Raw genomic sequence first — 12,760 nt, 5'->3', positions numbered from 1 at the left:
CTTTCAAGAGTGATTACTGTACAAACACTTATGGCCATAAGGAAGTGCACGTAGTGATGCCCTCTTAAAACATACGTGCATGTGGATGCAGTCAACACGCCTAGCCTGTTCTGATACGTGTATGTTGATACGAACGCTTTAAGCCCTAGGCTCCCACAATTCTTGAAGTATATCGGGATTAATACTGTTTTACTGCTTTGTGTTTACACAAATTCTTACCTGCTGATATGTGAGGTATTCATATTCATTGCTGGGTCCTGCTCTTTTGCCGAGACACTTTCTGTTACCTGTAGAACAGGGGAAATTTGAAGGTGAACGCTATGTATTTGTATCCTTATCCTTATTGGATTCAAGGCAAAATATGGAAAAAAGGAGGTGGGAATCCGTACATGGCATTGATCCACAACTCCTTACCGATAACATGATGCCTGGAAAGGAAAAATTGTCACTGACCGCCGATACTTGCTTGAACAGAATTATCTCCCTTGACACATACTCTGAAAGCGAACACGCTGGTTCTCATCAGCATTCCAAGATTTGTTGAATTGCTTGTTTGTGTTGTTTTTCACACCGCACTCAGCAATATTCCAGCCGAATCATATCGGTCTGAAATATTAGGGTCCGGATCAGACAACCGAGTGACTGACTTCATGAGCACTTCAACTTCGATACACTGATAGTCAAGTGTCCGAGTATCATCACCGTGTTCTGTTTAATATATAATTTTCTATAAAGGAGAGCGACCCTCTGCATCAAGATACTAAGCTAAGGCCATAAGATGGCTTATTTGGAATGTGACATGCTTAAAGTCCTGTCCATGTGTCTGGTACAGGTAATATTAGTTTTCGTATTTTCTAAAAAAAATATATGTAGATGCCTGTGTAGAAGGTTTCCATCATTTGTTACGCGCTCTGTGGATCACAGCTGGTGACTTACTGTCTGTTGGAACAATGCAACAGTGCAGTTGACTACAGCCGACTTGGTTGTGCTTATATACTAAGGGTTTGTCAATATTTTACGGCTGACTTTGTATTGTTGGCGTTTATCAGTTAATAATGAATAGTGATTCACGTGTGCCAGTTCCTTAATGCGCTAACACTTGTAAACTCGTTTACTCTCCGCTCGACTGACAACTCAGCTATGCGACATACTGAAATACCGAAATGACCAACCGTTGGCATCTAGACAAAGTTAACCAGCTCTGTCAATATATCTATACCATGTCAAGGTTTTCCGAACAAAACCTGTTTCAAATGCATCTAACTGGTCTGCCAACGTCGATACCAACTTCTGTGCTTGTAGTGAATAGCTGACAGTCGTTATATGTACTTGACAATTCCCTCAGTGAGGTACGACTCATGCAGGGACCAGCTGATATTGGCGATATACATCGTATTGTCTATAACAGCATTGTTAATGGTCTACAATCCACCTCATGTAACACATATTATACCTGGGATCTCACTTTCTTAGTAAAGTATAGATTCTAGTACTTTTATTGGGTTGTGTCCCATCCAGGATTCGAACTTACACCCTCAGAGTCAGGCACACAATCGCCAGCACATACAGCCAGCCGCATGACCCACGGGCCCTCACTCTTTGCAAGGATTAAAGAATAATTATTTTCTTGAGAAGACCCCCGAATGGAAATGCTTCGCAGTACAATATGCCATGATGTATTGTGTACATCATGAAGCAGCAGCATTGTAGCATCATTCCTAATATGCCTATACAATACATCATGATGAATTGTACTGCGAAGCATCTCGAGTCAAGGGTCATCTCACCGCGGCTTCCACAGAAATGGAAGTCGGACAACTGGAAGTCTAAACCATGGACCTTGTGTATTTGCGAACAACTCACGTGACTTCTTGAGACCACAGAGAAAGATCGAGTACAAAGTGTCAGCTTCGTCAGAAATACGCTCCAGTGGTTTCTTCTCCTTGAACTCCTTCATCTTTGAACACCCTCGCACCCCGCCCTGTATGATAGAAAGTGAGTTTAGTTATACGCCGCTTTTAGCAATATTCAATCAGTATCACAGCAGGGGACCCTAGAAATTGTGGGAATTAAACCCGGTTCTTGAGCTTGACGAGCGAACGCTTTGAGTAGTAGGCTACCCCGCCTTCCGCCCTGTATAACAGATTCAAGATACTGTACGAATTGCAATGCATATGTACAGGATAAAATCTTTGATCTTCGAACGTATTTTTCTGTTCTTTTGTCACCTCAAAATTTAACTAGCCAAAGGGCCAACGAGAGGAAAGTATCAGTTTCATATGTATCCCCATTAATAGTTTATCTTCTGACATATAATTCCATGATTCTTTAATAAAATTAAGTGAATTAACAAAAGATCAATCTGAGATGAATTTTATGTCTGCCAGGATGAAAGATGAAAATTAAGACAGAAAAGTTTATAATATTTCACAGACTTCAACTCGGGGAATGGGAAACAATCAAAAACTGACCTCCTCACAAGTGAGTAAGTGAGTTACGTTTAAGTGCCTGACTCTCAGGGTCTTGCCCCTGTCTAGAGCCTTGCTGTGGGAGTAGTCAAATTAACATCAAAGATTAATATTCTCATTGGGGAGTAAACAAACGAACACATGACCCCGGATCTACAATCTGGTCAGACAAAAATCTGCTGCTATTGCAGGCTCTATGTCTTAGGTCTGGTCGTGGGGTCAGAAAAATATCAACTATTATCGCAGGCTCTACATCTTAAGTCTGGTTGTGGGATCGGGCAAACATATATCATTATTGCACCCTCTATGTCTTAGGTCTGGTCGTGGGGTCAGACAGATATGTACCGTTATTGCAGACTCGACGTCTTAACTCGTGCGGTGAGACAGATAGCATCTTCGCTTAAATCTTTAGTCTCGTTGTGGTGTCAAAGAAATAGACACCTACCCCGAGATCTATAGTCTGGTTGTAAGGGTCGATGACAAGCGGGATGGGTTTAGGTCCACCCTTTAGGAGATATGAGGCTGCTACGGTGCCCGCCACAGCGAGAGCCCCAGCTCCGACTTGCCCCACTCGGGTCACCAGCAGGTCTTTAACAGCGTCCATATTCACTGCTTGGCTGTAGACTCAGACTGGATCTGAAACAGAATACTTTCTTGAAGACGTTTGACAGAGCCTAACAGAACAGTAAATAGATGATTTTAAACGGAAAGAAAACGAACGAATTAAGTTGTAGGTTAAAAAGGTGTTGTACAGACAAGTGGTTTGCCCACAACAAGCATGATATTTCGTGATAATGGCGAGCGTGATGCTTCGGGTCCGGCTATCATCGGAGGCACCGCAATTCACCGTGCACAGTGAGTGAGTGAGTATAGTTATACGCCGCCTTTATTCCACTACGGGGAGACTGCATTCATGTGTGGAATCGAACCCGGGCCTTCGGCGCGACGAGCGAACGATTTAACCACTAGGCTACCCTACCGCCCCACAGGAACGAAAGAGCGCCATGATTAAAAGAAAAATCACAATGTGGAGCATTTAAACAAATACATACGGTAATCCTTATCCTACTCATTAGACAACGTTTAGGACAACATGAAGCATAATGTAAATGCTGAAACATAATGTCCATTGAAATGTAAACTTTTCAAGACTCTTTCTTTTCATAAACCAAGATATTTTTAACTAGTTCACCTGAGTTTGCTCAGGTCATACTTTGTAGATTTTCACTCGGATAATTTTACGCATTATTTATGTAACATGTGTCGTTATTTCTTCCGTACAATTTAAAAATGTAATTGACGAGATCCAGATATCGGGAAATCCGGGAAATGTAAGAAAATTCAAGCGTCTGGATAAGTGAGGTTCTACCGTAATTCGTTCTCTCACCTTATTCCGAAATGGTTGTCGCTATTCCTCTATATTTGGAGCGGGCGATATCAACACGTACGTGCAGTAATATTCCCAGTAGTGTGCATCCATCCAGATACGGAGCATATATACCTGTCTAAGCGTTAATGCATTCAATAACTAGCCAATCGATGGCATGTCACTTTGATTCAACATAATTAACTGAAACACGGAGAGTGTTGTTGAACCAGCAATCACCGACATCTAAAACCAAGCGAATACAATACAACACAACCTGACGCTTCGAACCATCATAAAATTGTATGTCCCTCCTATTTCGAATGAGCAAGCCTCATTTAGAAGGAAATAGAACACCCTCGTTTGCAACACCTGTTTTAAGCACATGCGTAATGTTGTCAAGTAATGTGCGAGGATATATCCCCAACTTAACGACGTTAAAACTGTTTGGGTTCTAAATGAAATTTCCAATCTGGGTGACCGTTTATAGTTCCTATAAAACGGCTGTTCCATCCAACATATGGTAGTCTCATAAAAGCCTCGTAAGTGATTTAGTGAGCTTAGTTTTACGCCACACTCAGCAATATTCCAGTTATATGGCGGAGGTTTGTAAAGGATCCGAGTCAATCAGATCATCAACATCATGAGTATTGATGTACAAATTTAGGGTATGTGTCGACCACGTCAGCGAACCTGATCCCGTCAATCGCCCGTCAAACAGGCATTAATTATTGCAGATAAATTCTATCCCGGATCCTTGCTGGTTCAAAGCCACATATAACATGTTTCAGGTGTCCCTACCCATCGTCAGAACCAAAGGGTTTCCCATTTTCCATGAACGTTGCACCTATTCGACGTGTATACAATACTTGGGCTCAACTGCAATCATTTCCCGAATTTTCAAAATAGAAGGAGAATATAAAACCCGGCCTGTCTAGTGTAGGTTTGGGTTGGTTGACACAACAGCAACACATATTTGAGTTAAAAATTGTGACGGGACTGTTTTCATATATCAGTCACATGATAGACGAATGAGTTTAGTTTTACGCCGCTTCTGTCAATATTTCAACAATATCACAGCGGGGAGGCCAGAAACGGGCTTCACATATTGTGCCCATGTGGGGAACCGAACCTGAGTCTTTTCGACGAGACGAGCGATCGCTTTAACCACAAGGCTATCCCACCGCCCATTATGGAAGAACAATAACATAAAGTTGACACAACTCAAAATATCACAAATTCTAGTTACCAAAACTACGTATGAAATACACTCTAAGTGTTTTAATTAGAATTATCATATGCGTGTTACACTATGCTTCAGCATTGACACAAATGTATATCACCTACAGCATGCTACTTCAGCACATTACTAAATATACGTTTAAATAGGTCGTGTATGTACGATATATGCAGTGCATGTATACAGCTGGGTATTATCTAATACATGAAACATATGATATTAAACAGTGTCAAATTTATTTAGCTTGTCACAGTATAAGTTGTAGGCTTCTCTCAGGGATAATACGGTCTAAGGTACACCTTTTGGTAGCAGTGTCACCTGAACAGGTAGGTAAGATAAATAAACGATATTCAGTGTCAAATGACTAAGCCACAGCAAACATGCATTGTAAGCAAGCAACCACTCACAAATACTACTACATGCATGAACTTTCATGATATATTAATATACCAAGCAAGCGGGTGACCTTGCGTGCTGACTTGGTGAAAGCATAATTATCATCATATTCCATTTTCATGACTGTACCTGTTGGGTAGCAGGTGCGTGAAGGGAGGGATATTTACATTTGACTGCATAAAATACTCGAGCACATTCTTTTCAAAAGTGACGACGGCAGTAGGACCTTTTTTTAAAATTTTGGATGGAAAAAAGTGACGAAGGAAGAATTTTTATTTGTTTATTCTCTCAGAAATACAGTGTGGAAAGTTTAGTGCGTGTTAATGAGTTATAAATCAAGCCACACTCGTTCTCACTCGACTCATAATAATAGTGAACACATGGATGATCGGGACGCGGTAAAGTCAAACACTCTGCAATTTCCAGTTATAGGGCGGCGGTCTGTAAATATTCGAGTCTGGACCAGCCAGTCCAGTGAATGACATCATGAAAGTGGATCTACGCAACTGGGATACGGTGACAAGTGTCAGCCAAATGAGTCAGCGTGCCCGGCCACCCGATCCCGTTAGGACAAGCATGGGTTGCTGAAGATCAATTCTAACCAGGATTTTCACAGGTTCGTGTACACGTGTAACCAACGAAGCGACTGTTTCGCAACAGCTATCCTGTAGTGAGTGAGTGAGTTTAATGAAGTGTGTAATATCCACCTGTGAAGACTATTCCAGCTTAAGGGGGAAGGAAAGCACTATGTGAGATAATCTCACTAAATTTTCAAACCAACAAACGCAGGTACAGTGCTCTGTAGCAAACGTAGAAAGGTGTCAGCAGGAATGCCACGCTTTAAAAAAAATCTTCCTTGAAGTATTGACCTACCATACATTTAACTACGCTCTACTGTTGGGTAGCAGGTGCGTGAAGGGAGGGATATTTACATTTGACTGCATAAAATACTCGAGCACATTCTTTTCAAAAGTGACGACGGCAGTAGGACCTTTTTTTAAAATTTTGGATGGAAAAAAGTGACGAAGGAAGAATTTTTATTTGTTTATTCTCTCAGAAATACAGTGTGGAAAGTTTAGTGCGTGTTAATGAGTTATAAATCAAGCCACACTCGTTCTCACTCGACTCATAATAATAGTGAACACATGGATGATCGGGACGCGGTAAAGTCAAACACTCTGCAATTTCCAGTTATAGGGCGGCGGTCTGTAAATATTCGAGTCTGGACCAGCCAGTCCAGTGAATGACATCATGAAAGTGGATCTACGCAACTGGGATACGGTGACAAGTGTCAGCCAAATGAGTCAGCGTGCCCGGCCACCCGATCCCGTTAGGACAAGCATGGGTTGCTGAAGATCAATTCTAACCAGGATTTTCACAGGTTCGTGTACACGTGTAACCAACGAAGCGACTGTTTCGCAACAGCTATCCTGTAGTGAGTGAGTGAGTTTAATGAAGTGTGTAATATCCACCTGTGAAGACTATTCCAGCTTAAGGGGGAAGGAAAGCACTATGTGAGATAATCTCACTAAATTTTCAAACCAACAAACGCAGGTACAGTGCTCTGTAGCAAACGTAGAAAGGTGTCAGCAGGAATGCCACGCTTTAAAAAAAATCTTCCTTGAAGTATTGACCTACCATACATTTAACTACGCTCTACTGTTGGGTAGCAGGTGCGTGAAGGGAGGGATATTTACATTTGACTGCATAAAATACTCGAGCACATTCTTTTCAAAAGTGACGACGGCAGTAGGACCTTTTTTTAAAATTTTGGATGGAAAAAAGTGACGAAGGAAGAATTTTTATTTGTTTATTCTCTCAGAAATACAGTGTGGAAAGTTTAGTGCGTGTTAATGAGTTATAAATCAAGCCACACTCGTTCTCACTCGACTCATAATAATAGTGAACACATGGATGATCGGGACGCGGTAAAGTCAAACACTCTGCAATTTCCAGTTATAGGGCGGCGGTCTGTAAATATTCGAGTCTGGACCAGCCAGTCCAGTGAATGACATCATGAAAGTGGATCTACGCAACTGGGATACGGTGACAAGTGTCAGCCAAATGAGTCAGCGTGCCCGGCCACCCGATCCCGTTAGGACAAGCATGGGTTGCTGAAGATCAATTCTAACCAGGATTTTCACAGGTTCGTGTACACGTGTAACCAACGAAGCGACTGTTTCGCAACAGCTATCCTGTAGTGAGTGAGTGAGTTTAATGAAGTGTGTAATATCCACCTGTGAAGACTATTCCAGCTTAAGGGGGAAGGAAAGCACTATGTGAGATAATCTCACTAAATTTTCAAACCAACAAACGCAGGTACAGTGCTCTGTAGCAAACGTAGAAAGGTGTCAGCAGGAATGCCACGCTTTAAAAAAAATCTTCCTTGAAGTATTGACCTACCATACATTTAACTACGCTCTACTGTTTTTCACACTCTCCACATTCTGAACAGCTTTAACGACATTCCGAGACGCCTCCGATTTGGGCCAGTCAAAATGCGATCCCTACGGGCGGTGGTGATGAGCGGATCCTGACAACTAAGGGGCGTAACTTCACAGCTATGATCAACTGTAATTCCTCTTTTGTAAGTCTAAAGATGCCTCAGCGCAATGCTGCTGACAAACCTGGATACAGTCAGCAGGATCCGGAATAGGAACCATGATAGACTTCTGACACGTTCAGGGGATGTAACCCTGCATAGTGAACAGGAGCGTCTCTACGAGGAAGATAGATCACAAGTGAAAGATTTCGCGCATCATTCAAACCCTCTTACAACTGACGAGTTAGTGAATATGGTTTTACGCCGCTTTTAGCACTCTTCCAGCAAAATCACAGCGGGGGACACACACATTTTGCCCATGTAGCGCATTGAACCCGGTATGACGAGCGGACCCTGTACCCAATAGACTTCCAGCCACCCCCACAACAAATGAGCTAACGAGAAAGCTTCATCATCAGTAGTTTTACGCTATTGTAAATATTTGTAAATCCGTGGAAGGTGGGGATCAGTGTCCTTTATATCTTGAACCCAGTGCTGAACATAACATGTTTTAAAGAAACCAAACATAAACAGGCAAAATTTATTAAAAAAAGCAAATAACCCACGAAACTCAACATTGGATTATTCTTTTAGATAGGTAATAAGATTCACTGGGGACTGACCGGTGACGATCCGGTTTAGAACTAAGACGATAGATCCATGCTTATCGTAAGTGAGTGAGTTTAGTCTTCCGCCGACTTGTCGTCAGAGGACACTAACAGGATCGGGGGGTCTGGATCACTGACGTGGGGGACGCGTCCTCGTATCCCTGTTGCCTAGATCGATGTCCATGCTGGTGATCACAGGAGTGTCAGGTTCAAACTCGACTGTTTACAGACCGCTGCATATAGCTGGAATATTGCTGAGTGTGGCATAAAACTAAACTCACCCATTGGGGACTTCAGATAAACAGCATAAAGTATGAACAGTGTGAGGACGTCTAGGACTGCTGTTGGTCTAAGCTGATACAATTGCTTTTTCCATATCACCATCCAGATTAGGCCTGCTCAAACTGAAACCAACTAGGGCGGTAAGCTGTCCCACGTACTCATCCCCGCCAGTAGATTAACATAGGCCTATCCTCAACTCATGCATGGACGATCCAGTTAGCCTTTTTGTCAGATAGGGACACTTGAATACACAGTGACACTAAACCCTTGACCATTGCAACGTTATACAACTCGCTAAGGGGGTCATAATTCCTATATGGTAGTGAGGGTGAGCGCGTGAGTGAGCGAGGTGTAACGTCCCTTTTGGCCCTAAGTCAGATATATCACGGCGGGCGACACCAGATATTAATTGGCTTTATGCGCTGTACCCGTGTGGCGGGACGAGCGGACGTAAACGTTATAACCATTTGGCTCGTTATAACCACACCGCTCATTGGGTGTTTGTGTACGCCGTCTGTGGTGCAGGGTGTATATACAAGCTATTAACGTGAACTTTGGCGCTTAGGAGAATTACATATGTATATTTTCACTTTAGCTTAGAAAGTTAAATAAATCATACTTTAAAATGACGTATCTATACCTATAGCACGACATAGCGAGACTAATTTTCGTGCACTGTTTATGACGTCACATCAGTGTCCGCACGGAGGAGTATTTATATATCTCAGTTTATCATCAGCCAGGCAATATCACAGCGAGGAAACCATGATCAATGTCGAGAATCGAACCAAAAATTTAAGAGAGAGAGAGAGAGAGAGAGAGAGAGAGACAGAGACAGAGAGAGACAGAGGGAGGGGGAGAGAGGGAGAGGGAGAGAGAGGGAGAGAGGGAGAGGGAGAGAGAAAGAGAGAGAGGTAGAGAGAGGGAGAGAGAGAGGGAGAGGGAGGGAATTATGCATGAAGCCCTTTTCTTGATATTGCTGAACGCCGAGTAAATCCACCTACTCGCCTCCCATGGGCACGTGTTCTCATCCACCCACGTCACGAATTTTATTATTCAGTGCACGTTCAACAATATAGTACCCGCATCCTTTTCAACGCCACATTCAGCAATGCTCCACCAGTATATAAATATTCGAGTCTGGACCAGACAATCTCGAGACAATTCAGCATCCTACAAGAGCGTCCTGTGTTCATATATGTTTGAAACGTAATATCGATCCCATTTCCTAGCATGTAACACAGTATTATCCACGCACGTCTTACCTTCAGCTGATCATGATGTAGTAAGTATAGATAGTATATTCCGCCTCACTACAATAGCAGGGAAGGGATGATAACGGATAAGTGATGATGCATGTGCTTTGGGGGGAGATAACGGCGTTCTACATATTGACAGTCACGAGATCACATCAAACGGACACGTGTCACTCATTTTCAACACATGCTTAGTGTGGGAGTTGTATTTAACTCCGCTTCCAACAGCTTCAAGTTGTTATCGATTTTAAAAACAAACCTCAAAATTTCGTACCAACATTTTGTTCTCTCACGTGATAGGTCTGTGTCTAGTTCCGAATTCCGTTAATGATGTGGAAAATGAACAGAGCTTAGTATGCAGCATATTTATATATATGTTGAATTACTTTTTACATCTATAAATTGGGGCGATGAGGTAGTCCCGTGGAAGTAGAAGTGTGTTTTTGTGACCGAAGTGAATAGCCTATTGGTCAAAGCGTTCGCTCGTCACGTCGAGGACCCGGGTTTGATTCCCCACATGAGTGAAGCCCATTTCTGGTGTCCCCGCTGTGATATTGTTGGAATATTGATAAAACCGGTACTGAATTTTAATACTGTTTTAATCGAAGCAAAATGTGTGGTCATTTTGCCTTCGTTACAACCGTGCTTTACAGTAAACGTTATTACCTATTTTAAAGAATTTCATTAGCTCAGAATTGAATGTAGCAAAAGATTGTAAAAAGGTAAAATACCACCTCAGACAAATAGGAAACCGTGTCTGAACTAAATTTATTGTTTCTGCTCAAAAAGTCATCATAAAGCTGTGAATATGATGAACATGGTTTAAACGTATATAATAACTTAAGAAATCGGATAGAGTGAAGTGTTTACAAAATTCACTAGACAGTCGGGTCAGTGATTGTAGAGATTAACTGGGCCGAATAAAATTTTACTAGCCATGGTCTAGCGGGCTAGTGGTTATTTGGGACACTGGTGACAAAGAAAATGTACTTTGGCATGTGCTTCGCTTTTCAGCCCTATGTGCAGGATTAGGTTCCCAGCTCCAACTCCCAGTACTTCCATTCTCGTGTTAGATATTAGTATCCGATAACCTCAGAGTTATAGCAAACACTGGATTTGGAATAGTTTGTAAAACTATAAAACATAACAATCTTGGTTATGAAAGACTTTCAGTGCGCAAACAATCGAGATAAAGAGTGGTACATGTTTTCACAGCTACGCGTTACAGACACAAGTGTCCTCGATATACGGTGGTGAATACGTCACCATACAGGAAATCACTATATCGGACAAGGTAGTGAAAACCAGGAGGCAGTCAAAGTCAGGAGTATTTTCATCGAACTTTGTACAGAGGGACGGTCTCGGACAGGCATGCGTGCAATGACCTTTGTGTGGTGTCCATATTTGTATTGAGAGAGTCATTACCATGCTACTGTCACTCAGCCTAGATCACGTGATCTAGTGCAGGTCATTCAGCTGAATGGATATTGAACCCCACATGTAGTGAACTCTCGATCAAGTATAATAAGCATGTTCAAACTAGATTTCTGTGATACAAACCCTTAGAAACAGCACAGACAAGCCATATGCATATGGAATCGAATCACTTATAACTCTTATCACAAATTAAAAACACATGCAGCAGATAGCTAGTTGTCAGTTGAGTTGTCTAGTGAGTAACTATCAACAAGTGGTATATGTAACTCTTTCCGTAATATCTTATCAGCAGAAAATGTAACGATGAAACTATGTTCATATTTAGTACGGGGCGGTCAATTCGCTATTTGTTTAACGCATACTTACACAAGGGCGAATACAGGTCTATTTGTGGTGTATGAATAGACTGACTACCGAAAAAGCACATGAAAAGCAATACTCTCGCGTTGCTCGCGTATTCACGTGGACTGACAGTGTGAGCAGCTGCAGGCCTACAGACACGGTACAACTGATAGTATTTGTAGCCGACAAGGGATTAGATCGTTACGTCAAAGTAAGACACTTTGAGATAGCAGGACGACTCTGACCCAGTAACATACAATATCACCTGCTAACGATTATAGGGACATAATGATTTTCCTGTCACCATGAAAATATGTGCAGCGTTGATAGCGTTTCGTCTGTAGCCAACATTCAGAGTAATATGCTTACCTACCTCTCTAAACCGAATTCCCCAAGCAAACTGAGAGCTGACCTTCCTTGTCCTAGACTGGGGCTGATACTCCAGAACCTTCAAGCTGGACTATTAGACCGTGACAGATTCACAAACATAACCTGTCAGCAAGTTTTGGAGGTTTTCATAACAGCTGAACTTTGACCTGTGTTTAAGTCACGAAAGTATTGTTGTGTATACGACATAAGATGCGCAGACTTTGTATGGGGTGCTTGCTTTCCACGTGCACAATGATTCTTAAAAGCGGGAAAGGTTTTAACACGCACATTCAAACAAGCAGTTTCATTTTTGTATCATGTATTGAAGCAGGAAGGTTATTGTAGTATTGAAACAGGACGATATTGTTTTCTGTTCAGCTGAATATCAAAGCACGTAGACTGTAGACTCAGACGTTCAGTCACGTGAGCCGAAGTTTTATGGAATCGTCGAAGT

General features: G+C 42.1%; 1 protein-coding gene across 3 annotated transcripts in view; it reads right to left on the bottom strand.

The window, feature by feature from the left end:
* LOC137284400 (long-chain-fatty-acid--CoA ligase 1-like) overlaps positions 1–12,547 on the bottom strand; it is a 38,729-nt gene extending 26,182 nt beyond the window's left edge. The window contains exons 1-4 of one of the 3 annotated variants that reach the window (XM_067816190.1): positions 12,311–12,547; positions 2,914–3,104; positions 1,864–1,981; positions 220–287 (exon numbers count right to left, since the gene is read on the bottom strand). In XM_067816190.1, coding sequence (XP_067672291.1) covers positions 220–287; positions 1,864–1,981; positions 2,914–3,072 — 345 coding nt within the window. In that variant the 5' untranslated portion in view covers positions 3,073–3,104; positions 12,311–12,547. Of the gene's footprint in view, positions 1–219; positions 288–1,863; positions 1,982–2,913; positions 3,105–11,961; positions 12,067–12,306 lie in introns of those variants that run through there. The other 2 variants (XM_067816192.1, XM_067816191.1) reach the window with 2 other exon arrangements.
* Positions 12,548–12,760: the final 213 nt, after the last annotated feature.

The sequence above is a fragment of the Haliotis asinina genome, chromosome 5 (assembly GCF_037392515.1).
Source record: "Haliotis asinina isolate JCU_RB_2024 chromosome 5, JCU_Hal_asi_v2, whole genome shotgun sequence".
NCBI classification, from domain to species: Eukaryota; Metazoa; Mollusca; class Gastropoda; order Lepetellida; family Haliotidae; genus Haliotis; species Haliotis asinina.
This window is presented reverse-complemented; position numbering and strand designations above follow the sequence as displayed.